The sequence below is a fragment of the Gallus gallus genome, chromosome 6 (assembly GCF_016699485.2).
Source record: "Gallus gallus isolate bGalGal1 chromosome 6, bGalGal1.mat.broiler.GRCg7b, whole genome shotgun sequence".
Lineage (NCBI taxonomy): Eukaryota > Metazoa > Chordata > Aves > Galliformes > Phasianidae > Gallus > Gallus gallus.
In genome coordinates this window covers 11,283,550-11,308,976 of record NC_052537.1, presented here as the reverse complement: position 1 = coordinate 11,308,976, position 25,427 = coordinate 11,283,550, and the positions used below count along the sequence as shown (strand labels likewise).

General features: G+C 36.7%; 2 protein-coding genes across 4 annotated transcripts in view; one reads left to right on the top strand and one right to left on the bottom strand.

Annotated features, from left to right (window-relative positions):
* Positions 1–4,720: 4,720 nt before the first annotated feature.
* Positions 4,721–5,234, top strand: ATOH7 (atonal bHLH transcription factor 7). The gene is given in 1 exon segment (NM_204668.1): positions 4,721–5,234. A coding segment is annotated over 1 exon segment (456 nt). The 5' UTR covers positions 4,721–4,758; the 3' UTR covers positions 5,215–5,234.
* A 4,569-nt stretch (positions 5,235–9,803) lies between these two features.
* Positions 9,804–25,427, bottom strand: part of MYPN (myopalladin) — a 71,781-nt gene continuing 56,157 nt past the window's right edge. For all 3 annotated transcript variants that reach the window (XM_046943344.1, XM_421565.8, XM_040703176.2), the window contains 8 exons: positions 24,681–24,902; positions 24,035–24,184; positions 22,762–22,841; positions 22,150–22,279; positions 20,471–20,678; positions 19,621–19,786; positions 17,283–17,416; positions 9,804–15,960 (listed from right to left, as the gene is read on the bottom strand). In XM_046943344.1, coding sequence (XP_046799300.1) covers positions 15,791–15,960; positions 17,283–17,416; positions 19,621–19,786; positions 20,471–20,678; positions 22,150–22,279; positions 22,762–22,841; positions 24,035–24,184; positions 24,681–24,902 — 1,260 coding nt within the window. In that variant the 3' untranslated portion in view covers positions 9,804–15,790. The remainder of the gene's footprint in view (positions 15,961–17,282; positions 17,417–19,620; positions 19,787–20,470; positions 20,679–22,149; positions 22,280–22,761; positions 22,842–24,034; positions 24,185–24,680; positions 24,903–25,427) is intronic.

Here is a 25,427-nt window from a genome sequence, read left to right as displayed (position 1 = left end):
AAGGGAGAAACATTTGTGTTAGTTAAAGGTACAAAACGTGTTCCTGTGATATTACGGTAAAACAAGCCCTTTCTCTTTTTTGATGTTTGATTATTTTTAGTCTGTTTTAGTCCTCCTGTTGTAGAAGCGTGCTTTAAAACAAAGTTACATTGAAAGGCTGCTCTATAGGATCTCTGGGAACATTGGGCTTTTAAAATCTCACATCTCATCTGAGGGAAAGCTACTTAGAAAGTGTGGCATTGAAAAGGATGAATGGCAAAGAGCAACAGACAAATTGACAAGAAGCAATAGCTGAGCTTCAAATTGTTGCTAGGAGATTTTCTTGTTGAACTACTGAATGAAGTGATCACCTCAGAGAGTAGTTGGAATAAAATGAACTGTTGTAAGAATGTGCTGAGAAGTGTGCAGTATGGCACTGGGAAGTGGTAGGTAAAATTATTGCAAACTCATCTTACTGCTGTAGGTTGCCGTTCAACTTCCCAATAAGAATAAGTGTCTGAATTTCTCTTGAGGATGCAGCATTCACTTGAGAGTTGCTTTTTTGGTTTGTTTGTTTTGCTGATAGACCTATAGGGAATATTTCTATTGGAGTTATAGGGGAAAGCAGTGTAAATAACCAGGGAGGGAAAGTATATTATTTCCTGCACTATGGATTACTAGTCTGTCTTGAGAGCAAATACTATGAAAGACTGCACCCTTAACGATGGCCACATTTTGGCAGTTACTCACCTGCTATTAATTAAGCAGCATACTGCACTCTGGTCTTTTGGCTTGCTCAGTGTAAACTACCTTTGAAGCTCCTAGGGGGTAAGAAATCCTGATGTGGCTTTTAGAAGGGTCCTACCGGAATTGAAATAGTGCTATCTGGCTAGAAGGAAAAGGTAAGATTCTTGTTTTGACATATTGCTTACATCTGTTACTTTTAGTGTAATTGGAGGAGAGAAGGTATTCTGGAAATAGTCTTAACCCAAAGTGTTACTCTCACTTCCTTTTAAAATTAGTACCCTACAACGGTAACAAGATCGTGTTTTCCATAGTAATACACATGGAAGGTATTACATTCCTCTTAAAGGTTTCTGTGATGGTTATCTGAGTTACTATCTTGAGTATCTAGCAGAAAATTTTTAATGCATTTCTGTATCTAGTCGTAAATCTGAACCTAGTTTATTTTGCAGTGGACTGAAAGTATCTCTTGTTTTGCTAATATCACTGGTGACTTAAAGCTGATAAAATAATTTGTTTTATGAATGAAAAAAGCCTGCTTAACCATCAGTCTTTTTTTTCCTTCTCTGTGTAAAACACAATATTTTGATCAAAACCACCGTTTTAGAATTAAAATGCAAGTCAGGAATAATGCTGCTGGGGCTATGGAGTAGCACTGAATGCGTGCCTGCTTAAGAGATTCAAAGATTGAAATGTGAGTGAATAGGCACAGAACATTCCAATGTTTCTTCTGGCTTCAAATTATATTCTGACACAAAAAATAAGAGCAGAAGGGAAGTTCTTGAGAAATCATTGATATACAAATACAGATGAAACTAATAGGAGCTGCAATCTAGATTTGTTTTTAGCACAACAGCAGTATATCATGCCAGAATATGTGATCAGTTGAATCATGCCAGGTGAAGGAGACTTGGAAAAATGTTACTGATACCCTTTCTATTATTATCTGAGCAATAAGGCCGTTTGTTTTCTAGCTTGAGATGGTGTATTTTCGTATGGCTAATGGACTATGCAAATAATTAAGTTAATTTGTGTGGATAAGGCACTGATACTTGTTTTTCTGTGGGAAAAAAGTAGCTTTTTTAGATGAGCATAGATGTTTTTTCTTATGCATATCCTCAAACAAAAACAATGTATGATCAAATAAGATATTTTTTTCCTCTGTCAAAAAGCAGAAACTAAAAAAAAAGTGACATGGAAAGCAAGCATTTTGACCTTCCAAGGAACAATTTTTAACCTTGCCTATAAGCTCTAAGATTCATCAACCAGATGGACTTGTGCCCTGATTCTGTGATTTTTGTAGTAAATCATACAGAGTGGAGTTGGTTGTTCATTAAGAGGGATAAAACTCAGCTCCTCTCTTGAGATGGTATCAGTGTGTTACTCAAAGAATGGTAATGATGGAGAATCAATTAGAAAGGAGGAAAATGGATGGTACTGTCATTTGCTGTCTTACTATTCATTAGTGGAGTAAACTATAAGGTTTTCTCTGAATTGTGAATTCATACTTGCAGAACATGAAGTTAGAAATGCTTTTCATACTTCAGGCATGAAGTTAGCAGCACTATTTTCATAGTAAGAGTGATTAATAATTTGAACTGAGTAGCAAATGTCTCATGAGAATGCACAATATTTATTAATGTACAGAATGCCTTAACTTTATTGTTTTCTTATACATTAAAAATCCCTTGAGATTCACTTTAAGTGACAAAGGATTCAACTAAAATTATTTGAGCATGTTAAGTTACAGCACTACAATATGCTGTTGCAATTGCAGGAAGATTAAAGGTGTGGGTTGTTTTTTTTTTTATTGCTGCCCATGAAGTGCCTTCAGAAAAAGAAGTATCTCGCGTGTTCTAATTGCTGATCCTTCTGTGAAAGACATATGGTTATGCAGTTTTTGGAAATGTGCTGTTTTCAGCTCTCTCACACTCCCAAGTATTCAGAAATTGGCATTCAGAAAGGAACACATTAATGTGAAGTAGTGCTTTTTTCTATATTTGGGAGAACAGGTCAGCGCACACAAATAGGAATGTTGAACATTATAATGAAATGTGATGAAGTTGTACTTCTTTAAATATTGAAGATGCATCGTACGTTTTGATAATGGAATAATGGAGACTCCCTACCCCAACCATCATCTCTGTTCAAGACCATTAGGATTCAGAATATTAAGAGCAGACCAACTGGGCGTAACAGCCTACGTTCAACATCTGTCGTGCTCAAGTCCATTAGTGTTCAATTGCATCCTATTGTTTTTGGATTATTCAACCTCATTTCATTGTCATTGCTTCTGCTAGAGATTAATCAGCTGTTTACAACTACTTCAAGTTTTAGAGTCATAATGAAAACAATTGAGTCATAGCATAGTTCTAAATAAATATACAGTATTCAGTCTCTAATGAAAAAACTTAGCAATGTATGAATGCTGGTAACAGTTTAATTAAGTCTGAAATCAATACAGATAATAAATCATTGCATGGCAGGTTTTTTTTTTTAACCTTTTGTGTATAAGATAGCATGTTAATATGATTTTTTTCCTTGTAATTTATGTAGATAATGGTTTTAATAGTATAAGTACTGTAAAACCAAGATTATATTGTGTGTGTCTGAATGGTGACTTTGCTGTCATAGAGTTAGTAGCACAAACGAGCTCTTACAGCCAGAAAGCAGATTGATCTTTTTCACACCTTCTTTTATTCTCCTTACCTATTTGGGGATAATCCTAAGAGGGCACATTCTAGATTTGCATTCACATAAATATGCATGTATACATTACACAGTGCGTATTAAAAAGGATAGTTTTCAGACTATTTGTACTGGCGTGTCTGTATCACAAGCTCTCCAAATACTTTAAAAATTATTAGATAAATCCATAGCTACATTTTAACTGTTTAAACTTGTTCTGAATAATTTTCATAACGTTGCTGACATGCAAATGTATAATCTCAGTTTTCCTCGAGACACTGCTCTCTTCTCAGTGGTCTGTACTTTAGTCCTACAAGATTCCTGATAATTTGAGTCTGTTTGCTTCAGTATTGTATAGTGAAGCACAGTACTATTCTCTGCCATGCATCACCAAGCTAATTCTCCTCTGTTTTGTCGGAACAATTATTTTTTACTCCTAATTCTACCTACCAGAATTTTCAGATATTTTAAAGTGCAAATGCTACAATGCACAGTGAGAGTTATATATATTTTTTTCTCCTGAGTTGCAACAGATTATCAATTGAAAGGATCTTTTGCTTAAGTGCCCAGAGTCTAGCGGGGCCAGCCAGACACGGCTCCAGATGGCAAGTTGTTAGGGCTGGACAGAATGGCTTTGGAAGACTTCTCAACAGATGAAGGCTGTAATGTTCGGGTTTTACTGTTGCTTCTTTTTTTTTTTTTTTTTTGTCCCCCTGTGGTTCCCAGGCTGGGAAGGTACTGGGATGGAAGCAGAGTGCCGCCCGCCCACCTGCTACCACCTGTTTAGCCTTAGCAATTTCTATAAAGCCTCTTCGAGTCTGTAAGACACAATCATTGCTTACCGACGGCAGTCAAGAAGGAGAGATTTCTGTTACCAAGTTATGTCTTCAGATCGCAACAGTTCATCGTATCAAAACGTCCTCCTAAACTGAATCAGAACTCCTTCCAAGTGAAATGTCCATTGGAATGGATGTCTTTTTAATCCATTAATATTCTTTCTGTCTTAAAAGGACCATTTTCTTCACAAACTCATGTTTTGAGAATGGAGATTTCATTACTTTCTGTCTTTGAGTTTACAGAAATAAGAAGAATGAAAGCATAAGGCATTGAGAACTCTTTATTTTTTTCATTAAAAAATAAGCAATTTTCAGACACTTCCAGAAAAGCCAGAAGAGTTTATTTTTTTATTTTTTATGCGAAGATAAATATCTCATCAACAACATCTGGAAAAAGATTCAAGAGGTACACAGGCTACTTATAGGAGTGCTTTCTCTACAGCTGTTCAGACACTTCATTTTTAAAGTGTAATTTTTTCTGTATGCGTGTGAAGCTGCATCTGCAATAGATATGAAAACCTGTCAATCCAGTCATTTGGATTCAGGAGTAGAATCAGACATCCAGTGCAGAAGTGGATCAGGCTGCGTCGTGAAGTGCAGCACAGAAAGAATGGAGAGCGCTGCCAAGAGAAGACTGGCTGCCAACGCCAGGGAGAGAAGACGGATGCAAGGACTGAACACAGCCTTTGATCGTTTGAGGAAGGTGGTTCCACAGTGGGGTCAAGATAAGAAGCTCTCCAAATATGAGACCCTTCAGATGGCTTTGAGTTATATCATGGCTCTAACACGAATACTTGCTGAAGCAGAGAGATACAGTACTGAAAGAGAATGGATTAACCTTCACTGTGAACACTTTCATCCAGAGAGCTACCACCATTATACGGGACAAAAAGTGGCAACAGACAGTGATCCTTATGCACAGCGAATATTCAGCTATCACCCTGAACACTTTCAAATAGCTAATTAGAACTTATTACGAGCTAAAAATATGCAGCAGGCCAGATGTGTAATTTAATAATTAGCAAGAGTTAATCTGCTTGAATAAGGTAATATTGGCATTACAATAGCTTATTTGTGTTGGTGTCTTACACTAATTTCACAAAACAAATTTGCTTTGAGAACTGAAATCAATATGCATTTAAGAAGTATGAATTTCTTTACTGTTGATAGAAAGTTGTTAGAAATCTTACTGATTATTTCTTGCTGGTTAATTTGGCTCCTTTAATTAAATAAGTCTTTTTATTTAATTATGATCCATGATAATATTTCCTACCAGTCATGGGCCAAATTGATCCTTGCTATAACTGAATGAAGTAACAGTACAAATGAATTTCATTCTACGTTTCTATTTTCATGTCAGCTTTAAAGTAATTGTTTGTTTTGTTTTCCCTTCAGTGACTCCCATGGAAAAAAATTTATATTGTATTGGAGTTCTAGTCCTTGGAGAACTAACTGTCTTAAACTTTGTAAGTTTGATATATGGGTTCCAAAATTGTGTAGGTTTGCTTTAATCCAACTTACAGTGTCTCTTGTATGCTCGAAAAAGAGCTAGCTTCAAGTCATGAAAATGTTTTTATTTTTAGTGGCTGCAAAAGCACATGTGGTTATATACTGTGAATGAGACGCTTGTGTGAAAACTATCTGAACATCTGGATTTTTGTAGTCTGTTTGCATTTTATTTTTTAATTTTATGTTATCTAGAGACAGTAACAGATTTTGTAAATCATAAATAAAGTGTTTTCTATGATATGTCCTCATACACTACCTTAAACTTTAACTCTAGAAATTACTTAGTAGTAACTTTGCTTCCCTTAGTATTTCACTGCTTCCTTACCCCTGACAGCTTAATGTGCAGAAAAACTGGCAAATGATGTTTGTCACTCAGTTACAGGAGGAAGTGTGTTTAGTGTACCCTCCAAAAAACAGCCTTTAAAGATAAGTTTTGTTGAAAGATATGCTTCATTTCAGCCCTGCTGATGCCCTGAATTGTCTTTTATTTATTTTCTGCTTGTGTTTGTGGAAGATAGAGGGATCTGGATAGAAAAGGCAGAAGAGCTAGGGAAAGGAGGCTGGGAAAGTAAAGAAATAAAGAGTAGGAGCAGAACAGCAGATGTGTCCACAAAGGTCTGGCTGCAGATGCCTGTTATGATGACAGCAGACTGTGAAGAGGAAGGACACTTCTGCTGGTGTGGCTGTTGGGAGTTTCCAGAAACAAGCCCTTTGCTAGTGTTAGCCATCTGGGAGAAGGAGAAAAGGAGCTGCTGTCCCAAAACAACTGGTGGTAGATTTCCAGCAGGGAAGGCTGGCAGGTTCCCTGCTGCCTGCTGCCATATCTTGTCATTTGAAAGAATCTTAAAATAAAAATGGAATTTTTGATAGGAGCTATTTGCAACAATTAAGTAGCTTTCAATGGGGGAGGAGAGGGTGGAATTGAAGCAGCAATAGGAACTAAGCTCTGTTTTGGGGGAAAGGGACTCTGCTACAGGAACTGTTATATATGAGACCTGACATTATCTGTCATCTCCCTGAACCTTCATTGTGATGTTTTGCCTTTGATCAGTGTCTTGCAGAACAGTACACTTCCAAAGCCACAAGTTGGACTGTGGAGTAAAAGTGGCTGGGACAGACTTTCAGGTCCAGGTTAAACAAATACAGACGTGAAAACAAATATATTCTGAGCAAATTTCTCCCTTAATCACTGATATTCAGGAATATTTTTTAATGTATACTTTAGCTTTTCTATGTTCTGTAGTGATTAGGGCAATTATTAAAATGCGGGCTTTTACTTATGAATTACATTAGCTCTTTATGTGGTTTCAGCCTTCTGGGAATACAAAGTCATGTTATTTGCTGATTTCTTTACGGAAGTTTATACAGAGAGTATAGAAGCAGTTGTTAGTCACACACGAGTTAATACTGTTGGAAAAGTCATCATTGTTAAGTGACCAATTTCTCTGTATTACAGAATTGTAGAGGTTCAAAGGGACTTCTGGAGATTACCAAGCCCCATCCCCTGCTAAAGCAGCTTCCCTACAGTGGGTTACACAAGTAGGCATCCAGGCAGGTTTTGAATGTCTCCAGAGAAGGAGACTCCGCAGCCGTTCTGGGCAGCCTGTTCCAGCGCTCTGCCACCCCTACATTAAAGAAGTTCTTTGTCATATTCAGGTATGATCAACGCAGTCCTCAAATGATTAAATGATATGAATGATGTGCCATCCTAGGGTAATTTATTAGTGTAAACTTTGGGCAGAAATTGCGTTAACTGCACTGCTTGCACAGCAATGGATTTTCCATCCTGAAATAGGAATATAATGCAAATAGACTGTGCAATTCTGTGACATAGAAATCTTGGCTTAGTGAGAAATAGGCTGCTAAACCCTATGTGGGGAGTATACTAATTTATATGAAAGTATAAACACCAGGGCAGTGTACAAGAACAGTAGCAATTTGTTTCTGCACTGCTGGTATATGATTTTAGTTTTGGGATGTGATGTTGCAGTTTATGTGTAGCGTACATAAAAGTATATAACCATCATGTCTCATCCATTTTGTTTCTCCCATTCAGCGTTGTAATACACTGTCTACTAATAGTAGATAGTCTGATGACTGAAATAATCACAAAAACAGTGAATGTTCTTGTGATGATGTTTAAATGATAGTAAGCTCACACAAAGAGGAGCCAACCAAATCTGTGGTTATGTTACCTAAATTGTTAACAATTGAAAGTGAAGCCTTAAAAAGCACTTCAGCGCAGAGGATAGCTTTTTCAATGCTTTATAGATCAGCCTGTGCCATTGAATAATATAATCTCCATTTTCTTAAATTTGATTTTGATAGTGAGAAGTGAGTGTTTTAATTCTTTTTTAACTAATAATAATTAGTAACTGTTTCATTAGTAACTGAAACATGCTTTTACAGAATGGTGTGGCAATTCAGTAATTTTTTTTCTTGTGAGAGTTCAGTGTTGAGTTGGAAGTTGGGATTTCTAATTTACTTACAGCACTGATGGCAGTAGAGTAAGTTCTTTGTAGCTGACTGTGTGTTATCTGTCAAAGGTCTTCTGGAGGAGACGAGGGGGAATTTTAAACATGAAAAGCTCTTTTTGACTGCAGTGTGAAGAGCAAGCAGTGGTTTAGACATCTCAAACTCAGTAACCATTCAGGAAGACATTGGCATCTCTTAACTGCTTTTCTTCGCTAATATTTCAGTGACTCTGTGAAATGATCACTTGGCCATTTAACGTGGATTTCATCTTTGCTCCAGAGTACTTTATTTCCCGCTGACTGTTTGATGCTTGTCAGATGATAACTGTGACCCTTCTTCTGTACTAGTCCTTAATGACATGGCCCCACTTACCCCCTCCAATAAATTATTGCTTCCAGTCGGCCTTCAAATGACTTCACATGTGCAGAGCTTGATGTGTTCTTACATGCAGAATTTTTTCTGCTTACAGATTTCTGTCCCACTGAGAAGTGCAAGCCTGAGATATATTTCTTCTTGTAATATTAGTATATAGTAGTTCTAGAGTCACATTATGAATACACAGAGGATCAGAAATTCTTTCTTCATTAAATACTTGTTGCTTGCTAAACACATACGTGTTTCACTATTGAAATTCAGTGTGCAGTTCTAATGAACTATCTGTGGGAAATTAACCTCTGTTCTTCCAGAAGGTTCAAACTGCATTCTGGTGTTTACTCTTTGAACTAGCAGAGATGGTCTTATTCTTATGATTCTTTTAATCATTTCACCCTTTTTTTAAACAAGGTTGCTGGAGTTATTTTTCAGTTTGACCTGAGATGACAGAGAGATGTTTGCAACTGCAGTGACTATTCATGGTCTGGAAATGGAACTAGGGTAGCGTGTTCCATAAAAGTATATTAGCAACTAAAAGGCAGTGATTTCTTCCCATCTAGCTATTGCAGCTACCAGTGGGTACGTATTAGTATGTCTTATCACTTCAATTAATTCCAGCTTTTTAGGTTTATCTTTTCTGTTGGACCATTTTTAAGGCACAGACCATTTGGTACTATACACCTGTAATGAACAAAGTTCAGTTGACCGGAGTACCTAAATGGTGCTGCAGTACATGCATAATGAAAAATAAAAATGTTATAGTCTTTAGTTATAGCCTTGTAAGGTCAGTGATGTTACAGCTTTTTTGTGTAGGGACGCATGGATATCGTTACTGGGTTGTTTGTTTGTTTGTTTTTTAATTTTTAGCTGTTCTAGTGTTTCCTGTACCCTGTTAAGTAGAACTTCTGTAGTGAAATCTTCAGTGAAGTCATTGTTGTGATGTGATCCACTAGGCAGCAATTAAAAAGAACATGATTTCCAGCCATATTCTTAACATTCCAAAGATACGCTTCTGCCTTAAGATGATGAGTACCATTGCACTTAGGTTTCAATCTATTTTGGCTGGGCAATACAGATGCAATTCTCAGTTTTAGTTTAGGAATGGCTTTATCTAGACTTTAAAAACTCATTAAGAATTTTCAAAACAGCTTCGTTTTGCTAAGTTGTTGTATCTATAAAATACCCAGGAAACAAAGCAAATGCACTGAGAACAAAAACACATTTATTCATTGAAGAAACAGTCCAATGCTTCCTCTACATAGATATTAAAGACATATGATTTCATTTAAAAAAAGAAAGCTTTATGTTTTTAACTTTAATTGAGTTTCAAGAAAACATAGTTTTTAAAAAACCCAAAGCAAAACCCATATGTATAATATTTAAATATTTTCTACCAAGTAATACATTTTAGTATTTTGTATACTAGTAATTTTTTTTCCAATTTGTCTTTTAGTTTTCATTTGTACAGAAATTAACATGCAAAGTAAATCTTAACTTACACAGAATTTGCTTAAGATGTCTGCATATGTAACTCCAAATAACAAAAAGAAGTCCATATTAGAATGGCTTCCTGCAGTCTGAAATCCATAGTCAGTTTTTCAAGATTTCAAAATGTCTTTGATATTTCTCCATTTCTTTATTTAAAAAAGAAAAAAAAAATAGTCATATACTGTTAGAAGATGGTATAATCTTAGTGAATGATCTGTTTCTGAACATAATTTCACACTGAAATAAATGGAGACCTCCACTGAAATCTGTAGCATGTATGGCCCAAAGGTTATTTGTATGATGTTATTTCTTCAATACTATCATGGACTTGAAGTATAGGGGCATTTTTAAAAGCAGCTTTTACTGCTCAGAGGAAGTGACAATACATGTGTGGAGCTGTAGCAGGGCTAAAATGTCCTTATGAACGTTGTCTCTGACCTAGCAGTTACAGATGTACACAAGAATTAATCTGTGCAGGAATGGAGAAACATGGTTAAATGGGACAGTAAAATCAAGACCAGCAAATGTAATAGAATGCTCCCCCCCCCCCCCCCCCCCCCCCGTTGCCTTCTATATCAAGACTATAAAATCCATCTTCTTTGTAGTATTAGTTTTGCTTCTGCAGCTTCATTCACTTTTCATTTATTGAAGAACTGCATACAGAGCTAAAGGGTGAAAAAAAATAAATCTTCTGTAACACTCTCCAGTGCCCTGCTTACTGCACAGAGGAGCTTTGGTCCTAGATCCAATAACTGGGCATTTCTGTGGGTGTTGTGTGGGTGCTGCTGGCTGAACATGATGCAACATGGTAAAGGAATTTATGAGATACAGTGGAGTTCATCTCTGCCAGTCTGTAAAATAGAAGGATATGCCCAAATACAGGTGTTGGGGATGAATTCTACAAGATGCCGATAATCAGACAACCCTACAGATCTTTTGAATGTTCAGACTGTCTTAAAGACACCTTAGCTTCTGCTCTGGTTCCCCTGATAAAACTTGCCCTTTTAAAATTTGATTGAGGAGAGAGGTTATTGGGTGAAGAACGCGTAATTTAAAACAAGAGCAAACTGATATTTAGAAAAAACAGCAACTGTATGTCACAGCTATACGCTAACGTTGTGTCTACTATATCCCTGACTTGGCAGTACTTTATGATTTTCTTCTAAATAATGTGAAGTCTAAATGCATTAATTTCATTAGCTGTCACATCTGAGTTCTGTAGAAACCTCTGGTTTTGCTCCACACTTTTGCAATTACTTCAACACATCACAGACACACTCTCATATGTAACTCCGAAGCATTTATTTAAGTTAAGATGAAAGGAGATACATTCCTGGACATTTGGGCATTTGTTTCTTCCTTTTGTATGCACTGAATGCACTTTCAAACCGATGTTAGCACTATTTTCCCATTGAGAATGACTTTGGATCAAAAAATAAAAAATATCAACTGTAATCAAGACAAAAATATAAAATAGAATTTTAAGGCTCAAAGTGACCATATCTGTACTGGAAATAGTAAGGCAACTAACAGTGGATCACTCATTCAATATTTAACAATTAAAAAATTTCATTAGGTCTTACTAATCATTTTGTATGAAGTCATTGTCTTGAGACTGATGTTTTTTTAACCTTAAGAGCACAGTACTTTTAGTAACTCTTATTTCAGATTTGCTCCTTTGCAATATCTGTTTTTACTGTAAACAATTGCAATTGGCAACTGCTTAGATATTATGAAAGAGGCTGGAGACTTGATTTTTATGATTTAGATCGTGTGCTCTCCTCTTCACACTAGTGTATAGGAATCATTCAGAAGGTACGTTCCACTGTCTGCATGCAAGCAAATTATCTCAGTCTAGCTGTTTTAAGGCAAGAAGTCTATTGGTGTTAATGCAAACTGTCATATGATGCTGCTGAGGACTGTGTCTGTACCAAGGTAGGCCAAAAATTTTAAAGCAAATACTTCTACCTTCTAGAATCACAGAATAGAAGTTATTTCTGCTGTTCTTTGAAATATATTGTGTATCTGGTCACATACAAAAACAGGACTGGAAGGGAACAAGAAACTAAGTAAACCCACAAGAATCTGAATCAGAAAAATGATGTGTTACTGAAAGTTTACAAAAATGAGTATTTCTGTATCTCATCGATACAATGTTATGTTTCACATTGTGGTGATTTAATGGACTTTTGGAAGATAATAGCTAACACTGATTCCAGTAAATGCTCTAACATTGATTTTTATTGTTGCAGGAGCCTGCCCTAAATAAGAGAATGAAATATCATGTTAGTGTGAAATCAAATCAGCTATTCAATTGAACAAAAACAATGAAAAGTCAAGCTGTTCAGGAAGAGAGCACAATTGCATAGCGTGTAGTGTATCTTGACACAGTATGATACCTTCATGGCACATGAACTCAAACAACATCAAGTTTTGTGACAACTCAGTGTTGTCTCTACTGCTTACGCAAGTGATTTTTCCTGTTGGCTTTTCCATCAGTCAACAAGATAAGCATCATTTTTGCATCTTCTTTATGATGAGCACATTAGTTCTGCTAATTAGCAGCATTTACATCCATTCACTAAGCTTTGTTTACACACTCATTGTCTGGGCTCAGAATATGCAAAGGACAAATGTTCTGCAGCAATTAATAGACAAAAGTTAATGACTACAGGCTATTTGTTTGGGATCAGATTCTGATTTGATTTATGTCAGATGCACTGAAAGTAATTTCTCTGACTTATACATTATGTAGGGAAGTGTGATGGATAAGAATTTGATCCTTCTGCAAAAAAATACTGCCAAAGAGAGAATATTTATAGTTCAGGTGACAGATTTTGGTGATGCACTCTGTAGCCTAGTTTGCTGTGAATCTGCAGGGGCCTCTTATTTAATGACTTAGAATTAATCCTTATACGAATTTTTGGGAAAAGTAGTAGCTCTTGTCTGCCTCAACAACAAGAACAAAAAGTACATTTAAAAAAACGTATCACTTATCCTTCAGCTTGCGTGCTCAAATTATAATTACATAAGTCAAGAGAGATTCCACTGAAAAAATGATGAAAAGATATGGTTTACATCTTTTATCCGTGCTCTTTGTCTTTTGGTTTGTGCCACGTTCTTGGACATGATGTCTGATGTTACAAAACGTGAGAATTGCTACTAATGTCAGTAATATTCACAGGTATGATTCTAGAACTGGTAACCAAGTATTTGCAAATAACAGGTACTATTATTCTTTTAAACTATGTAAAAAAAAAAATAATCAGATATCATGCTTACTCTTGCTAGAATTGCGTAGTGGGATTTATCACAGCCAGAAGGAGAAGCTTGTGCCTGTTTCTACTCAGTCAATAGGAAACTTTATCCATATAGGATATTCAGGCAGGCAGAGGAAAGTAAAATAATGTAGGACATATAGGATGATTCGGGTTGGAAGGAACCTCAGGAAATCATCTGGTCCAATCCCTTAAAGCTAGGCAAGGGGCCCACGGTTGTGTTCTAAAGAGGAAAAGAGCTTGACTAACCCTTTGCTAGGTACAAAGCCTGATGAACGATATCCAGTTTTAAATACTTTGGATCAAAATCCACTTTTCACTTCTGGCATGAAGTAATGAGAAGACTGGAAATAGATCTTTTGTGCCTTAATTCTCTCTCATCCTTCTTCCCAACAGCACTGAGTTAAATAAAATCCAATAACTTTCTTTGGATTATTTTCTCAAGAGTAGTTACAAATACAGGAATCTTTTAATTTTTTAATTTTTATTTTCATTATTATTTTTACCAACTTTGACTCACTAAGCCATCCTAAGAACAAGTGAAAAACAGAGGAACAAGGGCTTCTCTATTCTGGAGGCCTACAATTTGTCTTAAACTGAGCATCTCATAACTGAAGTAACTTGAATTAATGTACTGCTTTTCATAGCGATTAGTTTTATCTTACTTGCTAAAAAGGAGATACAACATCAGCAACAACTGGCATTTCTGCTTTCTTGCTGAAGTGACTGTATCTTGTATTGTCTGTCAGGATAAGAATATATTTTAGCTTCCTGATCTGCTCAGTCTGGGGTGAATCATACATGAGATTTCCAACAAAAGCAGGGAAGTTGTAATGGTGAGTTTATGTTATGGTAGCTTTTTGTTATGGTAGTCCCATAGGAAATGGAACAATACAATAAATTCACTTCCCATGCATCTTTAGGGAACCAACAGTTAGCAATATCATAAATTGCTTGTGTAGGCAATCCAGGGATTAAAGGCTTTCTCTTTCTCAAGTCTCTGTCCACATCCAGTATCCTTCCACTCTTAAGATAATTCCTCATTGTTTTCTTTGAATTTGTAATTTTTTAAGTTACACTTGTAACTTTGAAAAAAAATCCAAATAAGATCTAAACCAATAGTAGCTGTTAATTTTTTGTTTCATATTTCATCTTTTAATTTTTCTTGCCCATAGAAGAGAGATAACAATAACTTAGAAGCAAGAAATAATCTTAGACAGCTGCAGATTCTAAACGCTGTACAACTGTGCAGATGCTCAATGTGTTTAAATCAATTAAGTGTTCTGAACACCTTCTGTTGCATCTTCATTAGATTCTTATATACTCCTATTAGTTATAGTACAATTTTTTTTTTAGCTCTTTGTACATTAAGTCCGTAGATTTTTGTGTATTAATGGAATTTGCTGTCTTAATAGTAGACACCATACTTGTCATTATTTCCTAAATGATGATGAAATCATTGATTTCCAGCAGATCATAATTCCTTTTCAGTTAGAGGAAAAAATGAGGTATATGGTAGATACTTTTCTTTCAGTCACATTAAAAACGGGAAGAAAGAGACTGATATTTGAAAACCCTGAAGTTACAAGCTTGGTATGAATTTATGTTTAAAAGCAGAGAATCACTACCAATGTAAGGCAAAAAAAATACGACGCACATCTGGAAAATAGTTTCAGTTGTGAGTTCTACAGAACATGCTTCAGACTACAGGAAGATTACTTTCCTATGTTAGAGCCCTGGGCATATGTCCTGTACCTTACTTTATGAATCATTATGCCATGAGTACACAGTTCATGGAGTATACACACGCACACAAATATAAATATATAAGGTATACAGCTGTACCTACATGGAATTCTATACTTATCTAGACTTGAGTTCAACAATTATAAGATTATCTGGTTTAATCATATATAAAAATGAGATACATCTTTTTCCTTGTACTTGTGCTTTGTGATTATCTGGCTTTTTTTTTTTTTTTTTTTTTTTTAGAATTACATTCAAAGTCATGTTGTTTACCCTCATTCAGGATTGTTGTTATTGTAATATCAGTGTTTTCACTGGGCAGTATTCCAGCAAAACATCACCAATCCTTAACGTAGCTTGCTACAGGAGAGTAGCTTTAATTCTAGCAGTAGAAGTGGTATTGGCTTTTAAGTGCTGAAAACTGTTTACTATGTAATTCTTAGCAAACTACACAGTACTGAATTTATTGCACAACACTCCATACCACAATTATCCTGCAGAAAAATACTATGCGAAAGTCTTGTATATGTTACTTGCAAAATTTGCAGCAGCAGTACACTTAATTACAAACAAGTCGCTTGTAAACCTTGAGCATCTTGACTTGTACCTCTTTATTTTTTTTTCAGTTCTAGTATTTCTGCAAGTGTAACTGGAACCATTGTTCATTTGGTTTTTTCAAAGTTCATCGCTTTCCACCATCTTTTGAGTTGGGGATGAAAACAACACAGGGCTTTCAGTAGTTGGGAAGCCAGAATAAATGTCGAGTCCTTGGCCAGTAAGGTTTGCATATCGGCTACTCCCAGGTCGAAGCTTTATTTGTTGCGGAATCTGATGATGCCACTGAGCTGAAGTAACAAAAACAGAATAGGCTGCATAAACCTCTGAATAAGTTAGCAGTGAAACAGCAGAAGTCAATGTGCACAACTGCTAAGTTCCTTCCAACATCCTTGAAAGGAGCACAGCAATTTGTTCTGAATTGAGTCTGTTCCTTCATATATTACCATCTGCATCATTTACATTGAGTATTTTTATTAAAATATTAATGGACAAATTTCCATCCCTTTTCAATTCAATAGTAATTTTCACATGAATTTCAGTAAGTCCAAAAATGAATCATTTAATCCGTGACGCTTTCTCCAAGCTCTTGCAAGCAAAACAAAAGACACATTACAGCACGAGCAGAGAGAAACAAACAGGACATAGCTCTCATTTTGTACTATTCCATCCCTTGGGGGACTTTTTTTTCTGGCTTTTCTTTTGGTGGTATTTATTTTTGAAATCAATACTCTCATTACTTTACCTGTTCATATAAAAACTTAATTTGTCTGCCCACATTTAGATACCTGAGGAATTACTTTTCATTTTGTGTGTTTGTTTTTCAATCAATCTCTGCTCAGCCCTCTTGAATATTGAATTACCGTTGTTTGTATCACCACAAGGTGGCAGAAAACTTACAGAGATGCACTGATGACCCATGGTTAGCCCTGATAAGTTTCATTCATTCTTTTTTTTTAAATAAGAAAACAAGATTGAAAACTATTTTTGAGGGTATGGATATAACCCCATATTTTGTGGCATGTGTCTTCTGTTTTATTTTTATTGCTTAAGTAATCAAAAGTTTTGTTTGTTTGTTTTTTGTTTTTTGTTGATGTATACAAATTACCTTAACTAGTACATGTATCTTGCATAGATCTTAGGCCTTTAGGCCTTTTGGGTCTTGGATCAGCACATTACCATCTTAGCTAGCTTGCATTACTTGGGTGTAGTTTGTATCATACCTACTCCCTGGAAGAAGGGGTCTACTATGTTATTCTTTCTCAGGTCAGTGCAGGAGCACTGCTATGTGCCTCTAAAGGAACAGAAGTAAGGCTTAACCTGAATACACATTTATTGTACTTTTACATGTCCGCGGAAGGTGAAAAGCAGAAGTAACAACTACTGTACAACGTTTTTCCTCTCCCACATCTGTTTAATGGCAAGTAATCTCATAATTTAACTGCATTGTTCTATCTCCTCCTGGTGGCCATGTTAAAATGGAGTCATGCAGTGATACTGTAATGTCTAATCCATGGCAAAACTGGCAATATAAGAACAAAGAATTAGGTGAGAGCTAGGACTGTCAAAGAAAATAAATTCTGATTTGTTTTATTTACTAGCCAGTACTTACCATATATGTCAAGTCTAGCAGTACAAGAGACAATACCAGCTTCGTTTTTTGCAGACAAGGTATACCAGCCAGCATCTGCTTTCCTGGCAGGCTGAATCAGAAGGCAGACATACCCTGTTGTATCTTGGTGCATGCTGGGAAAACAAGTTTTTTAGGGTTAGAATTTGTCAAGAGCATGTCATCTCTGAGATTTTGCAATATGTATATCAACTATGAAACAAAAAAGTCACAACTTCTGTTCCCAAAGAAGTATCAGACTATGACCTTTACACTCAGTAGACTTACTTTCAGGATAGCCCCAGACAATAATCTGAGCAGCTGAAATCTATTCTTGCTCCTTTCAGCTGTGAAAAGCCATGGTGTTTTTATTATGTATGTGCTAATATTGGAATTGCTTATTGAATTCCAATGAAATAAGCCCCTGCAAAGCTGCTGGTGAGTCATACTATATTTTTTTTTCAAGCACAGAAGCTAGAAGAATAACATTTGTGCAAAGTTGTGGTGTTTTCACAACAGTAATCAGAGCCAGTCAAACTTTCTCATGGCACCCTTTTCAAAAAGAGAAATGCCTGAATGGCAGAATCTTGAAGATGAATTTGAACAACATTCAGAGTGAAATTTGTTTCATTATTGTCTCCTTTCCATTTGCTCTTTAGCAATCCATGGCTTTTTGGCCACAATTCTCAGGAAAAAAAAATTTTTGGTAGTGTATCAGAGAACTGAGGTTCCTCTGTCCTGTAGACTGTGGTTGGTTGTTTTATTAATCCAAGTGTTTCCCTCAGTATAAGGGAAGAAGTGGGAGATAAGCACATCAGCATGCTTGGAATTGGAGGATGTTTTGAAATTTGAAGTTTTGCTTTCATGTAAACTGAAATGAAACACCAAAACACAAAATTTCAGGTAGAAGACAATTTGTGCTTTAGGCAGCTCCTAATAACAGGAACATTCAGCCTTTCTACCAGCACTATGTAATTTGCTTTATGCTAAGACAGAGTAGTACAGAAACTCATGCATGTCTATATCTTGATACAAAAGATCTCTTGGATCCATAGAATCATTAAGGTTGGAAAAGTCTTCTAAAAGATCATCTAGTCCAACTGTCAACCCATCACCACCCTGTCCACTAACACATGTCCCTAAGCATCACACTTATGTGTTTCTTGAACACCTCCAGAGATAGTGACTCTACCACTTCCCTGGGCTGCCTGTTCCAATACTTCTCCACAGGAGTGGTCAAGAATTTTTCTTAATATCCAAACTGAACCTCCCCTGGCATAATTTGAGGCCATTACCTCTCATCCTATCTCTGTTACCTGACAGAAGAAACCAACTCCCACCTTGTCACAACCTCCTTTCAGGTAGTTGTAGAGAGCAACAAGGTCTCACCTGAACCTCCTCCTCTCCAGACTGAACAATCCCAGTTCCTTCAGCCACTCCCCATAAGACATATGCTCCACACGTTTCGTTACCTTCATTGCCCTTCTCTGGGCACACTCCAGCACCTCAACATCTGTCTTGTAGTGAGGGGCCCAAAACCCACTGGAAGATTGTATCAAGTAAACTTTCCTGTCACAACAAATGCTGCTGCTGAGTCAGTTTTCTTTGCAGAGAGACTGCAGGCTACGCATGTGAAAATGCAGTCCTTTTTGTAGTTGATAGCAAAGGGCCAATGTCTGTATAAGATCAGTAGTTGGAGCCAACTAAAATCACGTATATGCTGAGGCATTAACCTTTTTGAACAAACAAACAATTATTTTAATCATGGCTACAAACACTAATAAGTTTTTTGAAAAATAAGAAATAGCAATGTATTTGAATGGCAGAGCTGAACCTGATCACTGTTGCATTTTTTAAGAGAGGATCAAAGTCTTTGCCTGTGTTTGTGACCAAGCTTTGTTATCAGCTTCCATATCTGATGTGCTAAGCTCTCTGTTATTCCATGCTGTGTAGCATTCACGACCACATTCTAACTGTTCTGAGTTTGAATTCATTTATATTTAGAGCTTAGCTGGGGAAAAAATAGTTTAGAGAGCAAAGAAGCTGCTAAAACCCATGAAAAAAATACTGTAATATATTTAATAAAAAGATATTTATCATGCCTGTGGCCCAAAAGGCTTATTGCTACCCTCTGAGGCATTGGCACATTATGCTCCATGCCTTTTTCTGTACCAAGGACATAGCTCTCCATGTCACACAGTGAAGCCACCATTTTAAAACTTCATGTGGGAGAAAGAAATAGTTTTAAGAAGAGCACCACCTGTTTCAGTGAAAAGCTGTGTGATAAAAACAGTTGGTCTGGCTATAAGAAACTCCAGTCATGGATATGCTGTTACAGTACCTCATTCTCTCTCTGTTTGATGGGATGGTTTCATTATCCTTCTTCCAGTAAAATACAGGAGGCGGCATTCCCACAACCCTGCACTCTAATCTGACTGGGTACCCTTCAGGAACACCACAGTTCTGAAGCTTCTCCAAAAACATGGGAGCTTTTTTTACTTCCTTCGCTGGAAAAAGAAACAGAACTAGTGAACAATAGATACTGTACTCCTCGATTGTCATTGGACAGTGTAGAAGAACGCAATCAAAAACTGTGATTCTGAAATAGGCTGCAAATTTTTTAATGGGATAGTGGAAGGAAAGTGAAAAGCCATGACTGTAGCCTCTGTGAGAGAACATAGAAGAAGAAACATGCAGAGCTGTTGTTCATTAAATGTATGCATGTGCGTAGGCATGGGTCTGAACCTACTACCAGAGCAGGAAATTAATGCCCAATCTATGGATTTCAGTAGCTCACACCTTGCAAGGTTTTATTATAGAAAAATATTCAAATTTGAATTTCTTTTATTCAAATTTACTTTTAAAATCAATGAAACTGGGACAGGGATCTAGAAGACCTCTACGTATTTTATGAATTCAGACTCTAGGCATTTTCTGGGGAGAAAATTAAGAATGTCATTTTTCTGACACAAGAGAAGTAAAGTAATGAAGATTCAGAATTCTTACAGCTCTCTGCTAGTAATAGGAATGCACCTACCAGGTCCATTTGTCTCCTGCAGCTGTAACACTACTGTTTAACAGCTCTACTATCAGTGAATTAACTATTGTTTTATGCTTATCTGTAGGAAGATTAGGTAGGGGATTTCTGAAAATAACAGCAGTACTGTGAGTAGTTTTCCAATGATTCTTACCTACAACAGTCAGCTCCAGACTAAATGAATTTTGTCCTGTTTTATTAGTGGCAAGGCAAGTATAAGTTCCAGCATCATTTTGTGAGAGAGGATCAATAAGCAAGGAGTGAACTCCAGTCTCTCTGACCAGCATCTTGTGGGTACCATCTGGTAACACAGGTTTGCCATTCAGAAGCCACGTCAGGTCTGGCGTTGGTAATCCACTCACCTGACAGACAATGAAATAGCTAGAGGCAAATGTCAAACTGACAAACATATTTTACTAAGTTAGTGGGTGAGCTTTAATTCAGATGCAGTCTGAATAACGTCAGCTTCTGTTTTTTTGCTGATTATTTCCAAAAAGGATAAAAGCAAAAAACAAATCCCAGGAGAAACAAATACATTGAAATGCCTATATTTTTCTTAGTCAGAAAGGACAAAACTTGATTATATAATCAGACTCCCTCCTAAGTATATACTACTTTTTTTTGTTGTAGTTGATGATGATTGTAAATCAAACCCACTCAATTTAACAGACATTAAAAAGTATTTTATACAAATGGCTTCGTATTTCATAATTTTTGGTGGAGAATATAGGTTCTTTGTAGCTGTTAAGCTGCATGCTTCGTAACAAGACAAATTAAGCATTTTAGAAAGATTAGAAGACTGTATTATACTTCTCAAGATCTTTCCAATAGATAAAAGTACTTACTCATGTCCAAAACATTCCCTTCCGTACAATGTTCTACAAACTAGGGAGAGAAGGATGTGGCATTTGCTTGAACGAGGACTGCTTTCTTCTAGATCTGTGCAATACCAGACGTGCTTTAAGGCTTCAAAAGTTCTGCCTGGATAGCAGAGCTAAGAATAGCCAAATTCTTTGGCATGTTCCCTAGCAAACTTTACGTTATAAATTAAGTAGTAATTGACCTTATTCATCTTCAGGGAAGCATTAACATCCGTTCCATAGCTTCTACTCTCTTCAGAGTAGGACACATTTTGGAGCATCAAAGAGGTCAGGATCAGCACTACCACCATCCTGTTTGTGCTACTGGGATATAGAGGAACTACCAATCTGTTGGAGCAGACACATTTCTTAATGCTGTTTAATAACTGGATGCTCATTATGCGTACTGTAATCTGTGACAACTCTGTTATGTGGAGATTTGAATACGTAAATTGGGATGTTTCAAGCTAGGGAAGCATAAAATGAACTGGGCTTTGTTCCCTCTTTCTCAGGAGTATTAATCTTCAGTCTAATACAATGGGAACACTTTTGAACAGAACACAATGTGCTGAACACTCTTTTCATGTGAATTTATACTATTATGGATTAAGTTCAAGAATCTCAAAATATGGTCAAAAGACCTGGCATTTCCAGTTGAGCTTCTGCTGTTTAGACTGTTAAAGGACACAGTGAACAAATCTAGCAGCTTGAACAACCCCCTAACTGAACCTTTGTTTTTTGGGATTGTGTTCTTTGCGTTCTTCATGCCATATAGCGTGTGTTGAAAAGAAATCCCCTGGATCAGTTCAGAGAGAATGGTAATAAGCAATAATTTTAAACATGGAAGTATTGACACTTCAACAGAAAGTGTTTATGCTAACAATAAAAACACCTACAATGAAAACACATATAGAAGCAAGAATTAAACAACAACAACAACAAAAAAAAAAAGACCAGAGGAAAGAATTAATACCTTACAATCCAGCCTACAAAGTCTCCCTTCATGTGCTACCATGTCACCTGGAGCCTGGAGGAAGTATGGCCTGAAAAAGCGTTCTTGAACTGCTTCTTTGTCTCCTCCTTCTGGCACCCGGGGGCGTGCTCTACAACACAAAAACTGCATGTATATGTTTGGAAGCCAAATCCTTTTTTAATGTTGAATAAAGAAGAAAATTGTAGAAAAGTATAAAGATAGCTTGAGCTAAATTAAAGGGCAGGAAGAAATGCATGGATTGTAATTTAAAATTACATTATGATTGAATATCACGTATTTTCTATTTAGAGAGATTATCGAATGAACTATATCACATAGTATCATTGGGTTTCCAAGCTGCTCTTTGTTGGGTTTTTTTTTTTGCCCTTTTTTTTGGCTAAATTTCATCTTTCTAATCCAAGCCTTTCCTCTAACTCCAGTACAACAAGTGAAATAATACTTTACCCAAGCGTTTGAAGATGACCTTCAAAAACGTTACATTCTAGAACTGAGATGTTGAGAGGTAAAGACTGCCATTATTTCCACATTTTAGTTGAGAACTGAAATAGAATGTGTGGAGTTATAGCAACTGCTTATTTTGAATGGCTTTACCTGTGAGGCTGAAGTGTTGATAGTCGGCCTCGAACAGGGATGCTCTGAACCATCAAGTGGCCTGAACAACTTACTCTCCCCTGCAAATCGCAATGGAAGAAGAAATAATAGTTAGTTAATAGCTCACTCAGTTGTAAAGTATAAATATTTAATATTTACCATGCATTAGAATTTATTTTCATTATATAAGTGAGTTAAGTATAATTGCTTCTTAAAAGCAAGCGCTATCAATGTGTGGTCGACTGCAGAGGAGGTAGGAGTTCCTTCAACTCTTCAGGGCTATGACAATACGTTTAGCAGCAACCATGTAAACCAGCTGTAGTGGAAATGCTGAGTCATGGCTTAAACCAGTGATTGAACACCTGGTGGGAAGGCAGGGCCAACCCAGTGGAACTCAGGTGCACGTAACGCAGCTGAATGACTGGAAGGGGTGGAGCCAGGATCCACACCTTCCCAGACCTCATTTAAGGGTTGGCAGTGGAGGTGAGGGTATTTTCATGGAGTTCCTTGTGTACCTGAGGCCTTCTTAAGGGTAAGGAGCTTCTTTCTTTTATTTCTGTGTTCCTAGCTGCTGTATGTGAGTGTACCCTTACTTACTGCAGCCTAGGATTTTGCTACTGTGCTATCAGCGCTGTGCTTTCTGTTGCATTGTAGTATTACACCAGCTTGAGTAGCATCTGTCCCTACTCGTTCATTCTTGCTGCTGTATCTCCACAGGTACTGTCTGTTACTGACTTTGTACTAGCATAATTTTTGCTTGTACAGCCACATGGAAGCCGAGGAGTAGCTGGGTGGAAGTATAACTCAGAATTGAGGGGAAAGCTTCAGCTAGAAGAAGTTGCATGATTTAGTTGTCTGTGCTACTAAAATGACAAGCTGAACTAGCACAGAGTGAAGGGGAATGGTGTTAGGACACAAGTCTATTTGCAGATCCATATTTATGCAGCCTAGATAAAGAATAATTGCTTAGTAATGATTTTAGATTAAATGTACCTGTTTGTTTTCCCTTACTCTACTTTTTCTGCCTGAAGTGTTATGTCTGCCTTGTCCCCATATCTCAAAAGGTATCTGACTGCAATGTCAGGGGGAGGGTGTTGGAAGTAGGACAGGAGGTACTAACGTGAAAACATGTCCTTAGTGATTGAAGAATCTGAAAAATCTGAATTTTGATACGGTTACTATTCAAACTCAGACTAGGTGGCCTGATCTATGTTTCTAACATATATATTAGACGAAGCAAGTGTTTTTAATGGAGGAAAATGAACTGCCTTACTTGTGGGTTTGCAGCCATAATAGTATAGTTGCCATCATCATCATTAGTAGCAGCTTCAATATGTAAAGAACATGTTCCATCTTCTTCTCTGCTCATTTTGTAATGTGTGTTTTTCTTGGAAATCTGCTTGCCATCCTTGAACCAGTATATCTGATGAGGGGAAAAAACAGTGGCTTACACTTGCTCTGAAGTCAAATAGTGACAGTAGCAATGTAGATTAAAAACATGACAGGATCGGGCCAGTTGCTTGTACAAACTTTAGAATCTTAGAAAAACTTACAGATGGGTCACAATGTGAAATAGAATGATTCCAGGCTGAACTGAGAAAGTTGTATGGCTCCTTTATACTGCTGGGATTGTCAGGATCTTTTGGCTACCTCAGATTAGCTCTCATTTTCTGAGCAGTTTTTTTTATTGTTGTTGTTTTTATGACATTTTCTTGAAGTCAGATGGTTGTGATGCAGTCCATGGAGTGCATCCAGGCTCAGGAGCAAGTATTGCTACTTTAGCAGTTTGGGGGAAATAATTTGTGTTAGAGCTCTCTACACAGAAATACGTCCTTCTGAATGCAGCTTTCCAGAGGTGTGCAGGAAATAGCAGGTAGTTGATTTTTATTCCTTTACTGCTAATGTTGAGAATGACTTACCTTGGGAACGGGTATCCCGACAATTTTGCAAGTGAATGTGGTAGGAGATCCTTCCATGACCCGGAAATGCTTGAGTCTCTTGTCAAAGATGGGCGCTATGTATTTGCCTGTAGGGATTTCCTCGTGTTGAATTTCATCATCTGATTCATCCACAGGGGTACGTTCAAGGCGAAATTCTATTTCATTCATCAGCCTCTGCTCAAAGCTTGAAATCCTGTATTCCTGCAGGGTGAGACAGGCATAGTATCTGAACAAGATGAGTCATGTTATGTGGTATTTTCAGTCACTTGTGCTTTTGGATTAATGATAAATGAGTGAAAATAAAAGAAGCCTATATAAACTAAGACTTCTGAAACAGTCTGAATTTAGTCTGCAGATGTGGATTCTTGCTGCATCTGAAGTTTGCAAAATGTAACTAATGAAACTAAGTATTTTCAAAGGTAGTAAAAAAAAAAAATCAAATGATTTCTCAGAATTCCCAAGGAAAGTCTGTAGAGTTTTAGACCACTGATCAAAAAAAAAGAACTTTGAAACATAGAATTTTTAAGGAACTCAAAAATTAGTCACCTGCTAGTTATTTAAATGAGTACTGCTACATATTTCAATTGAGAACAAAATAAGGAATAGTATACTTACTAAAAGAGAAAGCTGGCAAAAAAGTGAAATGTTTTCAGAGTACTTTACCTTGAGGATGTAACCTGATGAGTTTTCTAGCTGCTGTAGCAGAGAAAGCGCAACGTAAGCACA